General features: G+C 41.3%; 1 protein-coding gene across 1 annotated transcript in view; it reads left to right on the top strand.

Annotated features, from left to right (window-relative positions):
* COL28A1 (collagen type XXVIII alpha 1 chain) overlaps nucleotides 1–22,597 on the top strand; it is a 154,153-nt gene that overhangs the window by 108,308 nt on the left and 23,248 nt on the right. Inside the window, exons 27-29 of the mRNA XM_080818277.1 lie at nucleotides 21,759–21,827; nucleotides 22,369–22,449; nucleotides 22,541–22,576. Coding sequence (XP_080674403.1) covers nucleotides 21,759–21,827; nucleotides 22,369–22,449; nucleotides 22,541–22,576 — 186 coding nt within the window. The remainder of the gene's footprint in view (nucleotides 1–21,758; nucleotides 21,828–22,368; nucleotides 22,450–22,540; nucleotides 22,577–22,597) is intronic.

Here is a 22,597-nt window from a genome sequence, read left to right as displayed (position 1 = left end):
GAGAGCAGGGACTTTGTTTCTTTCATCCATGCCTAATTTCCCAGCACCTAGCAGAGTGTCTGGCATATAGGAGGCACTTAATAAATATTTATTTAATGAATGAACAAGGTAATAAATAGTTGAATGGATATATGAAGGTTATATGGTGGATGACGGTAAAGTTCCACCTGTAATCATACTGTTGACCCACAAAATGACTCATTTATATATCCTTTAACTCAATAAGCAATTACTAAATTCCATTATTAAGAGAACTCTAAACTTGTAAAATGAGAAATTCTTTTTAAAATCCTCGTGTTTAGCAGTGAGAGTACCTTACACTTACAGGCTGGTGTACTTGATTGGCCTAACAGATAGAAGAAGTTTACTTGAAATGCTGTATTTGGCTTTCTTGAAAATACATCTTTGTGACCAGATTATCTATTACTACAGTACAACAGGATCAGAGGGAATGATATCAAAGTAAAAGTATTCGTTTGATACAAAGGAACCTGAGGTGTTGTATCTGGTGGTTCTTCTATATACTCAGTGGGTTCTGCCTAGTGGGTAATCAGAGTATATATTCAGTAAGTCTTGATTGATCTGATCTAGGTTCTACTTTAAAGACCCTGACTAATAGATTAAGGAGATAAAGAGGAGGAAATTTAATTCATCATTACCTGTCACCAGACCAGACAATCTTGGTCCTCTTTTTTTTTTTTAAAGATTTTATTTATTTATTTGACAGAGATCACAAGTAGGCAGAGAGGCAGGCAGAGAGAGAGAGGAGGAAGCAGGCTCCCCGCAGAGCAGAGAGCCTGATGAGTGGGATCATGACCTGAGCCAAAGGCAGAGGCTTTAACCCACTGAGCCACCCAGGCACCCCTCCCATGATCCTCTTAAGATAATAATCAAGTCAGAAATAAACAAGGGACCCAGGGCCATCCAGTTGTTATATTTTCACAACTTTACCAGGAAGTAATTTTTACCAGGAAGTTTTAGCCTTGAAAATGGACAGATTTTCCTATGAGCTCATAGTCATAGAGATGACATTTCAAGAATACTAATACATTCATTATCAATTCCTATTCATCAGTGTAAGGACAGTGAGCTTTTTTGGAAAACTATTTATTGGGCATATGCAATTATGCCTTTAAATAGTAGCTCTTATATTGCAAAGGAGAAAATAGATTTTTAAGTTATTAGAATATTGGCCTTCTGAAAATTCTCCAGTTGGAGTCTGTCGGTTTTGAAAAGTGAAATCTGATGAGTCAGTAGTTCCCGCTGTGATTATTATGCCAATTTTAGAAAGAAATAAATCTTCCAGAGACCTCGGTCTGTCCTTTCCTCTTAAAATACCTTGCTGAGGTAATTTTGTGAAGTCAACACGTTTGCTGTGTTTTCCCGCTACACAGAAAATATATGCTAACACATATACTTAAATAATAGTGCACATACACTCTTTGCCAGGATTGTGAGATGAGTAACACTAACATGTCCTTCAAATAGGATCTCTTTTTATTCTGCATCTAAGTTTTAAAATCAGATGTTCTTTCTGCTCAAACTTAAGGATATTAACTCCAATATTTAGTCCTAGCTAGTTATACAAAATTCTATTTTCACAGTTCATTCAATAAAAATCTATTAAGCATATCTAAATATGCCAGACTCTGTTCTAGGTGGTTGGGGTGTATCATGAGCAAAAGAGACAAAGATTCTTGACTCATGGAAATTGCATTCTATTGCCAATAAATACAATAAATAAGTTCTATAGTATGTTTGAAGATGAAACTGGCATGGCAAAGAAAGGGAGAGCAGGGTGGGGGGATGTGATAAAGTTTTAAGTGGGATGAACTCATGAGAAGGTAACATTTGGACAAAGATCTGAAGGAGGTGAGGGAGGGGCTCTTGAGGATTTCTGAGGAAAGAGCATTCCAGGCAAAGAGAATAGCTTGTGTAAAGGCCCTGTTCTTGTGGGAAGGTGCCAGGCAGGTTCAAAAGAAGAGTGAAAGGACCTGTGTGGCTGGAGGTGAGGTCAGGAAGGTAACGACAGGAGGGCTGGAGTGGGCCAATTCATATCTAGCCAGGTAGGCCTTTGTAAGGACTTTGACTCTTATTCAGAGTCTTGTGGGGAGTTGTTTCTGGGTTCCAGCCAACACTGTGATTTGGTCTGACTTATTTTGTAAAAGAATGACTGTGACTGGTAGGCTGAGAATAGACTGTCTGAGGACCAAGACTGAACTAGGGAGGCTATTTAGGAATCCAGGCAATTACAAATGATATTTGAAAATCTGGGTTTTATAATCTAGTTCACATAAATTTAACTTCCTTGGAAAGGATTTATATCTAGTTGCCTGTATCTGAAAGTAGAAACATGTGACAAGAAACATTCTGGCACAATTGATGCCACACATATAAATCAGGTTGCAGATCTACCAACTGAGTTTAAGCTACTGAACCAAACTGAACTGCATTTTATATCTGGACTGTGTGCAAATGTAAGGAATCTTAACCCTAGAGATGTGTTTTCATTACACTTCTGGAGAAAACAAAGGTGGAATTTTCCTCTTGCCTTTTGACTCTCTCCCTTCCCTTTTTTTCTTTCTCCTCAGTCTATGATAACCATCTGCTGAAAACATGAGTGGTGAAATTACGAGGTTTAGGTCGTGGATGTGACAGAAATACCACTTGTTGCCTGACTTCCCTGCCAAATTCCAGTAAAAGAGAGTTCTGTCTTCTATTGGCTATTGGAAAACATTCTAGAATATACTTCTTAATAAACAAAACCCTCATCCATAGTAAAGATCTATAATTTTTTTCTATGAAGATTCTATAATTTTACTATATATATACTATTTTACTATATATATAATTTTACTATAAAGAATTTCTATAAAGATTCTGTAATTTTACTATTTTAAAAGATTTTATTTATTTGAGGGCAAAAGAGAGAGAGAGAGAGAGAGAGAGAGCGAGCACAGGCGGGGGAAGGGCAGAGAAAGAGAGAATCAGACTCTCCACTGAGCAGAGAGCCCGATGTGGGGCTCGATTCCAGGACCCTGGGATCATGACCTGAACTGAAGGCAGACATTTAACCAACTGAGCCACCCAGGCACCCCCGTTCTATAATTTTAAAAACCTTCACATAATTATATATCAAGAAAATTAATCTAAAGAGTTTTTAATGTATACCTAAAGACATAGCTTCAAAAGTTAGAAAGACTAAATAATAATAATAATAATAAGTTAGCAAGACTGTATAATCTGGGCATCCAATCTTAAGTCTTCTCAACCCCTCAGTTCTGGAAGTCTTTCAGTTCCTGTGTACCCTGGCCCCAGTGCTTCTGTGTATGCTCTCTCTCTTCCTGGAGAGATCCCTTTCACTCCCTACCTAATTAAAGAAGCTCATGCTTTTTTTTTTTTTTTTTTTTAACGTTGAAAGTATACAGCATAATGACTTTACCTACATACGTGATTACCGCAATTACTGTACTTAAAATCCGTATCTCATATAGATAAAAAATATAAAGTAAACGAAAAAGACATAAAAGATTTTCCCTTGTGATGAGAATGCTAAGGATTTACCTCTCAAATACATCATAAAACAGTATTAACTGTGATCATGTTGTATATTATATCCCTGATTCTTATCTCTCTTACAGCTGGATCTTTACACCTTTTGACCACATTTATTCACTCTCCTTACCTTTACTCCTTGCCTCTGTTGACCACAAATCTGCTTTCTTTTTCCATGAGTTTTTTTTTCTATTTTTTTGAAGATTCCATATAAAATGAAAAAAATACAGTATTTTTCTCTTTCTGAATTATTTCACTTAGCACAGTGCCCTCCAAATCCATCACTGTTGTCACAAATGGCAGGCTTTCCTTTTTTATGGCTGATTAATATTCCCATGTATATAACACAACTTCCTTATTCATTTATCAGTTGGTGGGCGTTCAGGTTTTCTGTCTTGCCTGTTAAAAATCATGCCTCCATGAACATGGAGTGCAGATATCTCTTTGACATTTTGTTTTCTATGGATATGTTCCTAGAAGTAGAATTTCTGGATCGTGTAATTGTATTTTTTAATTTTTAAAGGAAACTCCATACTGCTTTTCATAGTGACTGTACCAATCTGCAATCCTACCGACAATGGATGAGGTGTCCCTTTGCCCTAGCTCCTTGCCAGGATTTGTTATCACTTGTCTTTTTGATGATAGCTTTCTAACCAAGGTCAGGTGATACCTTATTGTGGTTTTTATTTGCATTTCCCTGATAAGCACTGAGTAATGTATAGAATTGTTGAATCATTATATTGTATACCTGAAACCAATAGAACACTGTATGTTAACTATATTGGAATTAAAATTAAGAACTGAGTAAAAAAATTACCATTGACTAAACAATAATAAATAAATCTAAAAATGTATTGATTTTCAGAGGTAAAGAAATGATCAACAAGATGCAAGGACATCCTACAGAACTAAAAAAAATTGTAAACCATACATTTGATAATTGGTTAATATCATAAATATAGAAAGAATTTATACAATTCAATAGCAAAGAACAAAACCAAATAATGGAATTAAACAATAAGCAAAAGTACTGAATGGACATTTTCCCAAAGAACATATGTGAACAGCTAGAGGGTAGAGGAAAAGATGCTGGACATTACTAACCATCAGGGAAAGAGGCTCACTCTTATTTCCATTTCAAGGTTCATATTAGGTAGCACTTCTCCCAGAAGCCTTCCCTTACACACCAAAATGAGCTCATTCCTTCTGAGCCATAGAATAAATATATTTATAATTTACCACTTCTCATTGTATGAGATAATGGCATTGCAACCAGACTTGACAAGAAACAGCAAAATATCCTCAGGGTTAACTCTATTTGCTTTGTTGATGATATCATACACTGGAAGTAAATCTTTTTTTTTTAGATTTTATTTATTTAATTGTCAGAGAGAGAGAGCACAAGCAGGCAGAGTGGCAGGCAAAGGTAGAGGGAGAAGCGGGCTCCCCACTGAACAAGGAGCCCAATGGGGACTTGATCCCAGGACCCTGGGATCCTGACCTGAGCCAAAGGCAGTCACTTGACTGACTGAGCCAGCCAGGCCCTGGGCATCCCTGGAAGTAAATCTTAATAATGTCAGCCAAGGTGGAAAACAAATAGTTCTCCAGATTATCCAGCTGTATTAATAGTAGATTCTGAAGTATGAATGAAAGGAACGGAGGGCTCAGGGCAATATGTCTCCCACTGGGAGAATCTCTTTACCACCTGTTTTTGCTTATTTTGTCAAAAACACTTTTTTGGGGCCATGTCCTTTGTCCTTCTTCACTCTGCATTTCTAGCCCATGACATTTCATCCTCCATGTTAAAAAGTGGGGTAGGAGGCACCTGGGTGGCTCAGTCAGTTAAATGACCAACTCTTCATCTTGGCTTGGGTCATGATCTCGGTTCCTGGGATCAGGCCCTCCTTTGCACACCATGCTCAGTGGGACATCTGCTTGATGATTCTCTCCCACTCTCCCTCTCCCTGCTTGTGTGCTCTCTTTCTAAAATAAATAAATAAGTCTTAAAAAAATAAGTGGGATAGAAGCTTAGGCAGTGGGTAGGAGGAATCGGGCATTCTTAATTAGGGATTTGTAATAAGAATCCAGGCCTGGCACACTCAAGGAGCATCAGTGACAGAATGACCAGACTACAGTGGGTCATGAACGAGATTATATTTGCATAGCGGAGCAACCTGATATAAGTCATGTTTTAAAAGGATGGTTCCAGCAGCATGTGGCAAATAGACTGTGGGGGTACAAAGACAAAGAGTTGAGATAGGAAGATATCACCAAAGTGCACGTGAGGGCTGGTGGTGGTTCAGCCGAACATGGTAATGGTAGAAATGGGAAGGGGTGGCTGGATTCTTGCCTGGATTTAAGGTATAAGATAAAGGAGTCAAGAATGACTAAGATTTTTGACCTGAGCCATTGAAAGGATAGGCTTGCCATTTTCTGAGCTGGGAGAGACTATAAGAAAATGGGGATGACTAAGTATGGAGAAAAATCAATTCACATCATCTGAAATTTAACTTTGAACATGTGAAGCTAAATCTTTAGTGGAGCTGTTAAATAATTATCTGGGGATAGAAATCTAGAGTTCAGAGGAGAGATCATCAACACAGGAGATATAAATTTGGTTTAACAATCTATTGATAGTGAAGTCTTGAGCATGGATGGGAACATGTGGGGAGTGATTGTAGAGAGATAGAGAAGAAAAGAGATCCAAGGAGCGGGCATGGGCCCTCAAGCCCTTGGCAGTTTGTATGATGAAGAGGACACAACAAAGGAGACTGAGAAGTAGTAGGCAGAGAACCAAGAGGAAGTGGGTCCTGGAAGCCAAGTGAGGAAGTATCTCAAGGAGCACATGGTCATCTAGTTTCAATGCTGCTGATTGTTTGAGAGGTGAAAAGTGGTCATTAGATTTGACAACACGGAAGTCATTAGTAACCTTGACAAGAGCCATGTGTACGCACACGCACACACACACACACACATACCCCATACTCACAGAGTAAAACATGGAAAAAATCTTAACAATTGAAGAGTTGGGGTGAAGGGAATATGGGATATCTTTGTATTATTATTGTAATTTTTCTGTAGTTTGAATTCAAATAAAAAACATAAAAATGAGACAATGGTAAGAGTAAAGGAAGGCAGAGCACGTCGGCAAGACTTTGAAAATAATGTCCCTAAAGATGGAATAGTAGAGTGATATGTGTGATTAAAGAAGTTTCTTTTTAAAGAATTATTTATTTATTTGAGAGAGAAGGGGCACCGAGGTGGCTCAGTTCATGATCTCAGGGTCCTGGGATTGAGTCCTGGCATCAGGCTCCCTGCTCAGTGGGGTGTCTGCTTCTCTCTCTCCCTCTGCCTGCCACACCACCTGCTTGTGCACTTTCTCTCTCTGACAAATAAATAGATAAATATTTATTTGAGGGGGGAGGAGAAGAGGAAGAGAGAGAGAAAAACTTAAGCAGACTCTGCTCACAAGGAACAAGATCTCATGACCCTGAGATGATGACCTGAGCTGAAACCAGGAATTGGACACTCAATGACTGTGCCACTCAGGTGTCCTAAGGAATTTTTTCTTAAAGATGGGAGAGATTGTATGTATGTATGTATGTATGTACATACATTGCAAGCTGATGGAAAAGATGTAATGAACAGGGCAATATTCATGATGCCAAAGAGAAAGCAGGTGCTAGAGGCATGCCTGTGATTTTTTTAAACTAGAAGAGGCTTCTATTAATTCCTCCCCCATCTCAAACAAGAATCTATTCTACAACGTTGTAAAGGGCATCTGGCCATTCACAATCTGCTTGGACACTCCAAGGATGGAAGGTTTGTACCTCTCTTATGTTTCCCAATGGACCTGTAACAAATTCAAGAAGCTTTGTTACTTTTTAAAAAAGAAAATAATTCAGACTGTATCTTTTTAAAATTAATGTAATTTTCTTTATTTTACTTAAAAATATGCTTGGATATCTTTGTCCTTCATTTTTTGAAAAAAAATTCATTATTTTCATCTATTGTTTTAATTTTTGATTGTGGTAAGAATACTTAGTATGAGATCTACCTACTTAAAAAATTTCTGCATGCACGGTATGGTATTGTTACCTGTAGGCATTATGTTGCGCAGCCCATCTTTAGAACTTACTCATCTTGCATAACTGAGACTTTTATGTCCATCAAACGATAGCCCATTCTCGCCCTCATCCTTGCTCCTGGCAACTACCATTCTACTCTGAGCGACTTGGACCATTGGGTCAGCTCACGTTGTGCAATCATGCAGTGTTTGTCCTTCTGTGACCAGCTTATTTCACTTAGCACTCCCCTGCTCACTGTGGCTCTATTCACAGTAGCCAAGATATGAGAACAACGTAAATGCCCATCGAGGCACAAATGGATGGAGAAGATGTGGTATATCCACACAATAGAGCATTATTCAGTCTCCCCAGAAGAAGGAAATTCTGCCGTATGCGGCCACATGAATCAACCTGGAGGACATTATGAGAAGTGAAATAAGCTTACCCTACTTTTACTCAAAGAATTTATGGGTCTCTAAATACTATTTCTTCAATCCCCATAGCCTATCCAGAAAGAGACTCATAGAAGAGCCCACCTGTTATGAATCCTTCGGTGAAAGATATTCTCTGAGAGGGTGATTAGTTGTTAGTCCTTTTTGTGCTTTTAATTCCTGGTAGAGGAAATCAGTTTCCAGAATGCCACTTGTCTCTCACTAGCTATAATCCTTTCTACAGGTAATAAAACTAGGAGGACAACACAGAGGTGTAAGTCCTGTAATTCACTTCTCAAACACAAGCATTTAAGAGCAGAATTTCCATTATGGCTTTTTGATGTCAGTATTGCCTCCAGCATTTCTCCACTGGAGGAAGAGTGATGGTAGAGCTGGGATGGCTGGGGCCCTGGGCAGGAGGGGTCTTAACATAGCAGACACTCTGCTTACGGTGACTTGGGCATCCCTGGTGTGGCCGCAGGAGACTGTGGGATAAAGTGTGGGGCCCATTCACCTTTAGGTCTGTTCTTCGGTGCACCACACAAGTTAACAGTTGTCACCAAACCTACTGATAGGAAATATAAGGACCTATGGGCCTATATGGGCCTAAGGACACACCTGACTGAATGTCACATCGGTATCTTCTTTTTGATATAAATAAACATGTCACATATAGTCTGAATAAGTTTCCCTTTCCCCAGAATCATACAGTGATGATATAAAGTAAACATCTTTACCAGCCTTCACACCTAAAAGTGTGACAGTCTAGACACATTCCTTGTGACAGCTGGAGCTGCTACCTTCTGCTTATGTATAAGGCTGCCTACTGTACTTTTAAAAAAAAAAAAAGATTTATCCATTTGATGAGAGAGAGAGAGAGAGACAGAAGGAGAGAGAGAGAGCACAAGCAGGGGGACCAACAGAGGGGGAAGGAGAAGCAGGCTCCCACTGGGCAGGGAGCCTGATGCAGGGCTCAACCCCAGGACCCTGGGATCATGACCTGCACTGAAGGCAGATGCTTAACCAACTGAGCCACCCAGGTGCCCCCCTACTGTACTTTTCTATTCATCTCAAGTACATACTGGACTCTCACCATGCATTTCCACTTGATGTTTCTTTTTCTTTTTTCTTTTTTAAAAAAGATTTTACTTATTTATTTGAGAGAGAGCATGAGTGGTGGGGAAGGGCAGAGGGAGAGGGAGAAACAGGCTCCCTGCTGAGCAGAGAGCCCGATGTGGGGCTTGATCCCAGGACTCTGGGAACATGACCTGAGTCGAAGGCAGACACCTAGTGGATTGAACCACGTAGGTGCCCCTCCACTTGGTGTTTCTAAAGTCCATGAACACCGAGGCCAGTTAACTCTAATTAGAATCTTCCCTTTGGCTACACGCCCAAGGATCATGGCTTGTACATTTTGGAATATTTGGAATTTTAAGGTTCATACCTCATGAGTATTGTTTGGCTTTTTATGGTCTCTATCCCAGGGGATTTCAACAAGGGGGTAGCACTGGCTTTAGAAAGAGGTAATTACCTGTTCATGTGAGATGATAGGATACTGGGGTGGTCTGGGACCCATCACTGGTTCAAAAACATTAACTGAACATTTACTATGTGCCAGGCATTGGGCTTAATCTTAGGATGAATCGACGCCCAGCGTCTAATAGATGGCCAGAGTGCAGTGAAGAACAAAGAACTACATCTTTATGAATTAAAGTTAAGAGGCCTACAGAGGAATGAAACTGGAAAAACACGCAGGGCCAGACTGTGAAGGATCGTGAGCACTAAGCTAAAGGGCTTCACCTGGGGCCTGTCAGTGACTCCCAGAGAGCGGCCCCGCCAGCTCTATCAGCATCGCCCAAAAAGCTATCGAAAATGCAAGTTCTTGGGCCCCACTTAGACCTAACGAATCAGTAACTCTTAGGGTGAAGATCAGTAAACCTTGTTTTCACACACTCTACAGATATTTTTGATAGATACCAAAGTTTAAGAACCATTGCTGATGATAGAAAACCCTGAAAGTGTTTATTTTAAAAACCCAGTGTTACCGTGACATAATTCACACACAAGTCACCTGTTTAAAGTACACGAGTCAGGGCACCTGGGTGGCTCAGTGGGTTAAAGCCTCTGCCTTCAGCTCAGGTCATGATCTCAGGGTCCTGGGATCGAGCCCTACATCAGGCTCTCTGCTCAACAGGGAGCCTGCTTCCTCCCTCTCTCTCTCTGCCTGCCTCTCTGCCTACTTGTGATCTCTGTCTGTCAAATAAATAAATAAAATCTTTTAAAAAATTAAAAAAAATAAATAAAGGGGCGCCTGGGTGGCTCAGTTGGTTGAGCGACTGCCTTTGGCTCAGGTCATGATCCCGGCTTCCAGGATCGAGTCCCGCATCGGGCTCCCAGCTCTTTGGGGAGTCTGCTTCTCCCTCTGATCCTCTCTCTCATGCTCTCTCTCACTCATTCTCTCTCAAATAAATAAATAAAATTTAAAAAATAAATAAATAAATAAAGTACCCGAGTCAATAATGTTTAGTGTTTTCACAGGTTGTGCAACTATCAACACCACCTAATTTCAGGACATTGTCATCACCCCCAAAAGAAACCCCTTATCCCATAATAGTCACCCACCCTCTAGTCCTTGACAACCATGAATCTACTTTCTGTCTCCGTGGACTTGCCAATTCAGGACATTTCATATAAACAGAATCGCACAACATGTAGTCTTTCTTGACTGGCATTTTTCCCCTTAACATTGTTGTCAAGGGTCATCCATGCTGATGGGGATGAAGGAGGCACATGTGATGGGCACTGGGTATTGTATGTAAATATCGAATCATGAAATTCTACACCCAAAGCTAATATTACACTGCTGGTTAACTAACTGGAAGTTAAATAAAAACTTAAATAAAAAGGGGTCCATCCATGTTGCATCCTTTGTATGGTCAAATAATATTCCATTGTGGAGTTATACCACATTTGTTTATCCATCTGTCCACTGATAATTATTTCTACTTTTTGGCTTTCATAAATACTGCTGTTATGAACATCCATGTGTAAGTTTTGTGTGGACACATGTTTTATTTGTCTCGGGTATATACCTCACCCTTTTTAAGGACAGGGGTGACTTGGTCAGCTGAGGGTTTCAGTATATGACAGCTTGGGACAGTGCTTCTCATCCCCCCGCCTCCACACCATTCCCATGTCCAGAACACCCATCATCAACTGTACTCATGATTCCCCTTTTAAATAGTGGTGTGGGGGTAAGAGGTGGGCTGTGCAGTTTGAAATACTCTCTTCCTTGCATGATAGCATCTCTTTCTCTTGTACCACAATTAAGAATCTTTGCTAGAGATGGATAGGAGCTGAAGTAAAGACGTGAATTAAACTATTATAACAGTTTAGCCCACAGGGGAGGAGAATCAGAACCAGGGAAAATTTAGAAGGGATGGACTTGTTGATTCTGAACCATTATCCTTAGTATCTCATAATCTTTTTCTGCCAGTCTCCAACTACACTGCAGAAGCAAAGTAATATATACCTTTGGTGTGAAATGTTATTTTTCTTTTTTTTAAAAGATTTTATTTATTTGAGACAGAGAGAGAGAGAGAGAGTGTACAAGTATGGAGGAGGGTCAGAAGGAGAGAGAGAAGCAGACTCCCTGCTGAGCAGAGAGCCCATGTGGGGCTCTATCCCAGGACCCTGAGCTCATGACCCAAGCCAAAGGCAGACATTCAACCAACTGAGCCACCCAGGTGCCCTGAAATATTATTTTTCAACATTGATTGTCTGCTAAAGGGAGAAAAGCTACAGAAAAGCACAGCTTCTCAAACTTTTTCTGCAAAACACAAAACCACCCTGAAAATAGCTCATGGCCCCCTCATTTTAACATTAAAATTTTCACTTTGTGACACTTGAAATACAAATGATTTCTGAGACAAATTATTTTTTGGTAATTTAATGCAAAATGACACGTGTTGTGGTCTGATCTGACAGAAGTGGAAGAAATGAGAACATTGGTGTCTATGTTAGTTTCCTGTGGCTGTTGTAGCAAATTAACGCACTCTTGGTTTAATACAACACAAGTGTATTCTTTTGTAGCTCTGGAGCCCAGAGGTCTAAAATGAAGCTCATGGGGCAAAAATCAAAATGTTGACAGGGAGGCTAGGAGATAATCTATTGCCTTGCCCACCCAGTGTCTAAAACCACACTATTGCGTTCTTTGGCTCATGTCTCCTTCCTCTGTCTGCCAAGCCAGTGATACGCATGTTTTCTCACCGACTCTGCTCTTTTCTGTTTCTCTCACGTGACCTTCTTCTCTTCTGTCTACCAAGTCTCCCTTTGTCGCCCTCCTGTAAGGATATCTATGATTGCATTTAGAGCCTAGGACCTGTATAATCTAGCATTATCTCCCCCTGGAGATCCTTAACTTAATCCCATCTGGCCAAACTTTTTTTTTTCCTTTCCCTATATGACATTCTCAGGTTCTGGGCATTAGGACTTGCATATCCTTGGGGACAATTATGCAGCTGGACCCAGTATCAAATCAGCAGAAAGGAGGCTTTGCCCTTTTCATGACTTCTGGATCAGTTCTTGTGTGTTAATGAACAGATCTATGGAAAAGAGAAGCATACTTGGAAAAGCATATACTTCATGGCATCCTTTCATTGGGCAGACTTGAACACTTGGTCCACTGGGCTAGGAGGCCCCGAAGCAGGAAGGCCCCAGTCCTGCTGCTGTAACCGCTGCCTCGGCCATACAGCTCAGCCTCTCCTGCTGTCCCCACACCTGGTCAGCTCTGCCCAAATGGCCGGGATGCAGCTCCGGAGGCCAGGTCAGCCATCTTGCTTCCAAGCACCTCCTTCAGCTGCCCCACGTCGTGAAATCTCTGCCAGCACTTCCACACATCTCTGTTTTGTTCTCTCTTTTCCATATTGATCCCCAAATGCTGCTCATGGAATTGGCCTTATATTAACCTAAGAGGCACCTATTCTGTGTGTGTGTTGGGTGGGGGTGGGGGGTTGTGAACCTAAACAAGACAGAATTTAGTGTGCATAGTGTCTAGACAACTTCTACCAAAAAGGTGGCCAGCTCCCACATCCACGCCATCTAGCTCAGTTTGATAAGCAGAGCCCTGAAATCGGTACCTCAGGAGGTAGAAACACGAATAAGATGAAGTACCTCTACTTTGAGAGTTTCAGGACAGAAAGATGTACACACCCAAACCTGTGAGGTGACGTATGCCACACGAGAGGTGTGGGCTGATGTGGGGCTATTACTTGTGGTTGGGGTGAGCGTGGGTCAGGCAAGACTCCTTGGATGTGTTTGGTGGGCTAGAATTGGCCCACAGATGGGATGAGGGTGTTTGGGGAAGACAGAGAAGGTCAGGACACAAAGAAAATCCCAAGTCTGGGAGCTGGGAGATGAGTCAGAGAGGAAAAGGCAGAAAGCAGAGCAGGCTTGCCTAACTAGCATTTCCCTATTTGATGGATTTGGTTCTGAAATGGCTAGCAGGTGGAAAGCAGATATAAAGTTCGGCCCAGAGCCCAGGTGATTAGGTGAGACCAGGGATTAGGGAAATGGAGATTGTCCTCAGAGGGTCACCCCGATGCATGGATGGGAACAATATTAAAGGAGATAATACCAAAACCAAAGTAAAGTAAGGACCATGGCAGACATCTACCTTGAGGGTACAGAGGGCACTGACAGAGACACTGGAGAAGTGAAAAAAACAGGCTGACAACAGCAGGAGGGAAACCAGGAGCCCGCACTGTGCAGGTGGCCAGCCAAGGGAGCATTCCAGAGTCCCCTGTCTCTAGCAGAGGCAACTGCCATAAAGCCAACCTTGTCTCTTCGCCTCTACTCTTTGTGCTGCAAGCATATCCTCAGGTCACACAAGATTGCCGCCAAACGTGGCAGGTTTTACAGAGGGCTATTTGGAAAGAAAAAGTAAACATGTACAACTGAGTTGAGCTGGCAAAGCCCCTTAAAGCCATGATGTTCTTGGCACTGTGACCTATCAATGTATATAGTTCCAACGTTTATACTAAGAACAACCTTATTATTGGAAAACAGGACCAGATCCTGCAGTCAGACAGCAGATCAGAACAGCGGGCCCGTGTGTCTGGGAAGCAATCATAGTCCGGTTAAGTGGCTTTTCTGTTGCTGAGATGATCTGTAAATCTTCACACGTTCATTGTTCAACCATGTTGACATCTGCCAGCAGATATAGACTGAAAAATGGAAGCAGAGACTAAAAGTTTAAGGAAAATGATTTGGGGGGGGGGGTCGGAAATAGGCCCAACTTGAGCACATTTGGCCATGACTGGTGACTAGAGGAAAGCCAAGTCTGACATTTAGATTTTTCCGATTCTTTCTGGTGACTATCTCATCTCCGAAGATGAGAAGTTGGTAGGAGTTACTTGCTTCCTCCTAGGCAGCCTTGCTCTCAGGTGTCATCTTTTAATTGAAGCAAATTTCAGACCGAAGTCTGCCAGATGTTCAGCTACTCATTAACAAGAAGGCACAAAAACAGGCACTGAATCATGGTCCAAGTTCCAATGTTCTGGGATTTTTAAATGGACTTTGATAAGCGCTTTGCATAAAATGATTTCTCTGGGACAGACAACCATATTCTTGTGATTAGACCAACTGACTTTTAGACCAGTGAAGGGACTTTTCATTATAGGATGAGGGGAGGAGGCACCTGTTCTGAATGAGTTCTAGAATTAGGGTGCTCTACCAAAGGTACTCAGCTGACCCTTATACCCCCTTCATGCAAGGGGTGAAGTACCGGCATGACATTTCTGGCTATGACAGGTCTCGAATACCTTTTATGTCCCCAAGGGTAAGTTGTTCTTGTCATCCTTCTGGAGTGAATTCAGATGGCAAGAATTGAAGCATAAGTCTTTGAAGTATGGACCCTGATCACAGTATTTCAGATGTTACCTCAGCATCCCCAGAATATAAACTAAATTGCATATACACATCTTCCAGTTTACTTCTAAACTAAAGCATATGAAGGTAAACTACAGAAAATAAAACAATTACCTTAGTTTTTGCATGTATAGGTTGTAAAAGCCAATGTGGTAGATTGAATAATGCCTCCAAAGATGTTAATGTCCCAAACCCCAGAGCCCATGAATATTGCCTTCTATGGCTGAAGAAACTCTGCAGATGTGATTAAATTAAACATTTGAAGATAGGGACATTATCCTGAATTCTCTGGGTGGGCCCTGAGGGTGATCACAAACGTCCTTCTAAGGGGGGCGGGGGCAGAAGGAGAAGAGACTACGGAAGAGGTGATGTTATGGTGGAAACAGGGATAGAGTGGAAGAAGATGGTGGAAGAGGTCAGAAGCCAATAAATACAGGTGACTCCTAGAAGCCGAAAATTCAAAGAAACAGATGCTCCCTTCGGAGGCTCCAGGGAAAACCAGCCCTGCCAATACCTTGACTTTAGTCCAGTGAAACAGATTTTGTACTTCTGATTTCCAGAACAGTAAGAGAACAAATTTATGTTGTTTTAAGCCAATAAATTTGTGGTACTCCATTACAGTGGCATTAGGGAATGAATATAGCCCTCAGTATTAATGTCAGCAGCATTTTGGTCCAGCTCATGGAAGTTTCCATCGGAGCCATTCTGAAAACCCTTGGCATATATGGCTGACGCTTCTTAGGTTATTAAAAAAGACTCTGTGTTACAGGCCATGGAGAGGAGGAGAGGAACAAATGGTGCAGGTTTCAAACCATTTTTAGGAACAGACTCAAAATCCGTCCCTGCATCTGTAAAAAGTAAACCATTCCTCCACCTCTCACTGGGCACAATGGGACTAGATCACCATGGGAATGAAAATCAAGTATAATGAAGCCATGTTGTTCCACTTCAGCCCATTAGGACCGTATCCTGGCCAGGTACCAAGCGAGCCTGGGCTGCACTCCAGCGGAAGGCTCGCCTGCTGACACATACCTTACACGTTGATTCTACTCCCAGCCGAATGGGCTGCTTTACTGAACAAGCATTAATTACACAGCCCTAGTCATGTGAGAGAAGGCTAATATGTCAAAATGGGACATTAAATTAGAGGAATTCAATTCCACAAAGGAAAGGATTTTAAGAAACTGGAGGCTCCTTATTGGATTAAAAAAAAAAAAAAGTCAATGCTATTGGATTAAAAAAAAATAAAAGTCAATGCTATTGGATTAAAAAAAAATAAAAGTCAATGCTATTGGATTTAAAAAAAAAAAAAAAGAAAGAAACTGGAGGCTCCTGATTTTCAGGCTAGAGATGGAGAAACTGCCTGGCTTCTTCTCTGTGCCAAGACAGAACTGAGGAAAGAAAATCAGCAGAGGCTTCAAGATCATGAGAGTCCATACTCTGTCTTTGGAGAGAATTATTGTTGAAAGCATCGCTGTGAAATCAAATATAATCTGAGGAGTTGGGGAAGGTTTGCAAAAGCCTCCATTTTATCATTTACGTACTTGCCCCCAGGTTATTCTAGCAATTTCTTTAAAGTATGTCTAGCTCTCTCATTACCTGTCTCAGTCCTTCACACAAGGGCACATCATCAAAGACAGTTGCTAGTTATAACAGGAGAATGTGACGATAGGGATTCAGGAGGAAGGGGATAGGCACCAATGCCAGACCATTGCATTGTTCTAGGGGTCTCTGGGTAAGCACTTTCCATCTGCATGAATAATTATATGTACTCCATAAGTCACAAGCAAAATGCCTTTTCCTTCCAAAGTGAATTAGCTATATCTGTGAAGCCTAAGAAAAGAATTCCTTTCAATACAGAATGGTTCCTGGATTTGAGGCCAAATACTTAGATAACTATTCAGCAGGTCACCGTATCTTTTTTTTTTTTTTTTTTTTTTTTATCTTGCGGACTCTGCCGTTTACCCACTAACTCAACATCTTTTTTTTTTTTTTAAGATTTTATTTATTTATTTGACAGACAGAGATCACAAGTAGGCAGAGAGGCAGGCAGAGAGGGAGAGGGGAGGAAGCAGGCTCACCGCCGAGCAGAGAGCCCGATGTGGGGCTCGATCCCAGGACCCTGGGATCATGACCTGAGCCGAAGGCAGAGGCTTTAACCCACTGAGCCACCCAGGTGCCCCCTAACTCAACATCTTAATATAGCTCCGGCTTCTTTCTTCGAGTTGCTTTTCATTTGAAGGCCTACTTCAGTAATCTTGTACTCTCTACTTTCAAAATTTATCAACATTTGTATTCTCTTACATGACACCATAAAATTATCAACTTCAGAAAGTTATCATTGCTATACTACTGTTTATTCTGTAGACCCTGTTCATTTTACCAAACATTCTATTTATTCTTTGTGCTTTTTAAAATACTTATTTTATTCTTTAGTCAAAGATTATTTATATACAGCAAAATTCACCCTTTTAAGTGTACAGTGTTACGTGTTCCAGCAAACAAATAGGAGGCCTCTACTGGTCTGGGCTAAGGAAGTTTTCCTGACCCTTCCCCAGTAGGGGGACATCTCCTTTCCCGAGTAGTGGGACATCTCTAACGGTCTGGGATCCATGCCTGCAAGTTTATTCTGTTTCCTTTCCCCAGCTCCCATGGGTCGTCTTTGTCCTAAAGGTGACAGTGCTTGCTATACCTCTCTAGCAGCTTAAGACTTTTGTCGTACAGGAGGCTTTGTCCCTTTCCCTGGGGTCCACCGCGTCCCTCCCCGGGGCCTGAACCGTTAGGGACGCTTTGGGACTCACCTTGTCCCTAGGCTTTCTTATGACCACTGGTGAGGTCCCCAAAGGGTCTGTGAGTGGGTATAAATTCCCCTGTGTCTGAAGCTCCCAGGGGTCCTGTCCTCTCCCACGAGCCCACACTCAGCCTTTAGCAACTGATCAAGAATTTTAGCTGAATTCTTCCAGCTTGTCTGACATTGGTGTTTCCAGCATATAAGTGCCGATGTCCTGTCTCTCCTTAGAGGATCCTCTGTTTCCTTAGATTTTAAATCACAGGGTTGCCCCACAGCCACAGTTCTATGATGCGCTCAAAAAAAAGCTGGACTTCCCTAGATTGTTCAGCATTTTTTGTTGTGGATTTAAGAGTGAAAGCAGCCTTTTCTAGTTTCTACACCCTAAAGGGAAGGGAGAAGTTCACTTTATAGTTTTGGATCATCATGAATCATGAATTTGATTTCTTTCCTTACTGTACCTGAATTATCTGGAAAATGAAAATGATCACATCTGCGGCAGGATGGATCTAAGGGGAAGATAGAGTGGTGGAGAAGCTGGGCTTGAAGTGTGGATTTAATTATACCTTCAGATAGACACGTTCTTTCCTGTAGCAGCTTCTGATCCAGGCTGAAATAATTGCGTCTCATCTTCCTGAGACTTGTAAGGAAGAGTATGTTGGGCTAGCATTTGGTTCTGCCAAATTAAGGGGTTTGCTTGCTATTAGCCAGGTAGCGCACTCTGAAAGTTAGAGGAAGACTTCCAAGTAGTTTGAAGGGAAGCTGACAATTAAAAAGGAAAAAAAAAGGCTTTTGTATAGGGAAACACAGCTGCCTGGAATAGCTACATGTCGAACAATTATATAGAAAATGTCTATAATGTGAAGTGGTGCCAAATAAATTCCTGACCCTGGAGATGATCCTAACATGCCGAGTGGCTACTTGGAGGTTTTTCCCTCAGGGCATAGCAGTGAAGCCACAGTAGCTTTTAAGTTTGCTAGGAAATTGTGTAATTTCTTAAAGGAAGCTAGTTAGTCACAAACATTTACTGGACATCTATATTAGCTGTTGCAGGGCTTGTAAAAGAGATTATTATTCTGAATAATTGTCAGAAAGGTGTCAAGTTCTTTCTGGACCCACTTTGTTTGAGGGTATGGTTCTCAGGGACCATTCCCCATCACGCCCCAGGCCCAGCTGCGGTATGCCCCACAGATGGGTCCTGTGGGCGGGGACAAAGCCAGTTATACAGCCGCTCCTAGTGCTCTCTCCTGAACCTTTAATCCCCTTCCACTTGGCTTCAAAACCTCCTGACACCACCCCCACCCCCCAAGCTCAGGTCCCAGGCATCTCAAGGATCTCCCTGACAACCTCGCACCACCTTTCAACCAGGTACCTGGTCCAATAAAGATGTCCTACTTTGTTTCTGTAAACAAAACAAAACAAAAACCTGAGAAAACGAATTTATGCCAAAATGTCATTTACAGACACATCTTTCTTAAGAGGATACCTTTCTTATAATTTTGGGATTTTATTTTCTTTTTAATTAGAACAGAGAATGGCTGATTCTCAGACAGGTGTCTCGCCACCGTCCTCCATACAACTCTGGGAGCTGACCACCCAGTCTGTATGTAGACAGACCCCTCTAGACTTTATTTTCTCGATGAGGCTGCATATCCACTCTCAGAGCATGGTTTTCAGCAAGCGTAATGGGGTTGGTCTGTGTCCACATATTCTTGTCTGTTTCTCTTCACACCCGTGTTAGCTGGGCCATCTTTGGAAACAGAACAGGTTTTTGTCTCCTCTCCGTTCTCCTGCTTGAATCTCTAGCTTGCACAAGCTGCAGGTTGATGTACCGTCTCTGGCATATTCCACAGACACCAATCCCTATCCAGGGTTCTGGGGCTCTCTGTACCACCATGTTTCCTGGTGGGAAAAAACTGTTCTCTCTTGACTGTGAACTGAATGGGGAAGACCACTGATCCCTGCCTATCTCCCATTACCACTGAGGCAAATAACAGAGGCGGTACTTTTTTGGCAGTGAGTCTCCTCAGATGGGCCTGAGACATCTATGTACAATGCCGCAGAAACCCTCACCGTGGGCCCACTATGCCACGGCCCTGTGCCCACCTCAAGAGTCACCAAGGTGAAAAAGACTGTCTGCAAATGAGTTCTCAGCAGTCTGATCTTTGTAAGAAACTTGGTCTGAGCCAAATTGAGGAAGCAAAACTGTAACCCCATACCTGCCTTCCATTTAGAAGTACAACATGGCAGAGATGGAAAGTACCTAAAAGTTCAGCTGAGTCAGCTTACTGAGAGGGGCTAGTGATGGGTCCAGCAAGAGCTGAACACTTCATTTCAACAAGAGTCTCCAATTATATTCATCCTATGTTGTACCCATCTGTGTGAGATTTGTTTTAAGGAAATGTTCCCCCCTAGGGAGGTATGCAAGTGTGCAAAGATATGTAACAGTCTTCACTGAAGCATTATTTGTAATTGGGAAATACTGGAAACAACCTAAATGTCCATCACTAGGATAATGAATAAATCATTGTCTAGTTATTTAATAGCATACTGTACAGCAGAGAAAATTAACAAACCAGAACTATGTATATGTACCCAGATCTACTTCAAATAGATAATGCTGAGGTTTCAAATACAAGTTGGATGCAGAGATATATCACTTACTTGAAGTCTGAACTATTAAATATTGTCCATAATCTTAGATTTTATATATGTAGTTATAGAATAAAAACATGGATATGGGGAGTGATGCATGTCAATTTCAGAAAGAAATTTCCCCTCCTTAGGGGAAGGGCATTGGGTACATCAGGGATTTCAGGGGTATCTGCACCATTTCATTTTTAAATATGGTGGTATATAGGTGAGTGTCTGCCTTTTTCAGTATACATTTTATGTGTCTGAAATATTTCATCATAACACTTTGAAAAAGAAAGGATTTTGTTGTTTTTTTAAAGTTTGAAAGCCAGTGAGCTAGGAAGGGGGGCTGAGGAACACTGATACTCTAAGTTACAGTGGTCTCCAAGGAAGCCTCTGTGACTCCCTCAAGATTCCCTTCTAAAGCCTATCCTCCCTTCTGGAATAGTGGTTCTCAAGCCCTAGCAGGCCTAGGGCAAAATGAATATTTTACCCCAACCCCCATCCTGGATTCTCATTTCACTGTCTGAGGTTTTCATTAAGCATACCAGTGAATCTAGTAGGTGTGATCAGGGTCCCTTTGAGAAAGATGTTCAAGGTAAGCAAATGAAGTCTCAGCAGCTCATGGTCCCATAAACCTTTGTCATAGACTTATTACTAACAATGACTTAGAGGTAAGTAGCATCAGAACTATGACTTTGTATACCCAAGGGATTATTTCTGTTTCAAGCTTAACATGGTTTGGGGGGTTGGGGAGCTGGAGAAAAAGTTAAGGTAAGGGAGGGAGCAGTTAAAAACAATGCAATGAAAAACATTTTTATTTTCTGAATTAGGGAATTGCTAAATCAATAGACTCATGGTACCAATTATCAGGGCTGGAACTAACAGTATATGGTAATTATATAAACAGCTCCTTGGCATTCATTGGGGAGAGATGCTGTTATATCCTCTTTTCCTCCATTATTACGACAACACATGCTTTTAGCATATCAAAAAATATAGAAAAATGTAGAGGAGATTATAAAAATCACCATTAATATCACAACTGAAATAACAGTTGGTTGTCATTTGTGAAATGGTTGACATAGTGTTCATAGTTTGAAAATTGGCCAAGGTGGGAGTAATTATACCACAGAAATAGGCAAATGCTATAAACCAGCTCCTTCACTTCTACCCCAGACTCAGAAGTTCAACTTTTACTAGCAAAGCATCTAGCCCCTCTGACATATACATTTCCCCCCAAATTTAGATAATGCTACAGTGCAGTTTTGGAACCACAAATATATATCTGACTCAAAGAATTTTCTGAGTTACCTTGGAAAATTAATGGGCTGATCCCTTTTTTGTATTGTGTAGGGGGAGCAAGGACCTCAAGGCTTTCCAGGGCCAAAGGGCATGACAGGCCGTGGCATCCCTGGCCAGAAGGTAAGTTATTTTAGGACTTTAGAAAAATGCTTGGGTTTAGGTTTTCAATAGGTTTTTGTGAGTTTTGGAAGAGCTCTCATACTGGTCATTCATCCTCTCGGAGGAAAAAATCCATTTAGAAGCAAATCCTTATGGATTTCCTTTCCTAACTAGAAACATGCTTACTTTATAAATCTTGTTTTCTTCATCCTCGAAAGCCAGCTGCTAAAGGAATGAATCCTCACAACATACCATGTAGAAGACACCAGAGAACTCTGCTATAAAATTTTATAATAATTGAGCTTCCTGAAAGCAGCGAGCTGTTCTTATCGTATCTCAAGGTCTCCTCACCTTGAGATCTCTGGTTCGTCATGAATTAGATTATGGTAACTGTGGGGGAAGGGAAATATAATGCCCCTGGTTTTTTCCCTGTAGTATATTTTTATCAACCAGAACCACAGGTCTTCAAAAGAAACCACTGGCAAATGAACTAAATTTAGAGTTTTTCTTCTTTGACCTCAATATTTACATTCTAAACTTCTCTTTTCACTATATTCTAAAGGGAGAACATGGAGAACAGGGCGCTATGGGCAAGAAAGGCGATAAAGGGGAAATTGGGGAGCCCGGATCTCCAGGAAGACAGGCAAGGAGTGATTTTTTAAAGTCTTATTGTAATTTTTATACATTAACTAGCTCCAACCTATATTGACTGTTATTCTTCTTCCATTAAGTAGGGGTTACAAGGACCAAAGGGAGACATAGGACTTACAGTGAGTATCCATCCTAGAGGG

This window comes from Martes martes (assembly GCF_963455335.1).
Source record: "Martes martes genome assembly, chromosome: 11".
NCBI lineage: Eukaryota > Metazoa > Chordata > Mammalia > Carnivora > Mustelidae > Martes > Martes martes.
The sequence above is the reverse complement of the archived record's forward strand: the minus strand, read 5'-3'. Positions and strand labels throughout refer to the sequence as shown.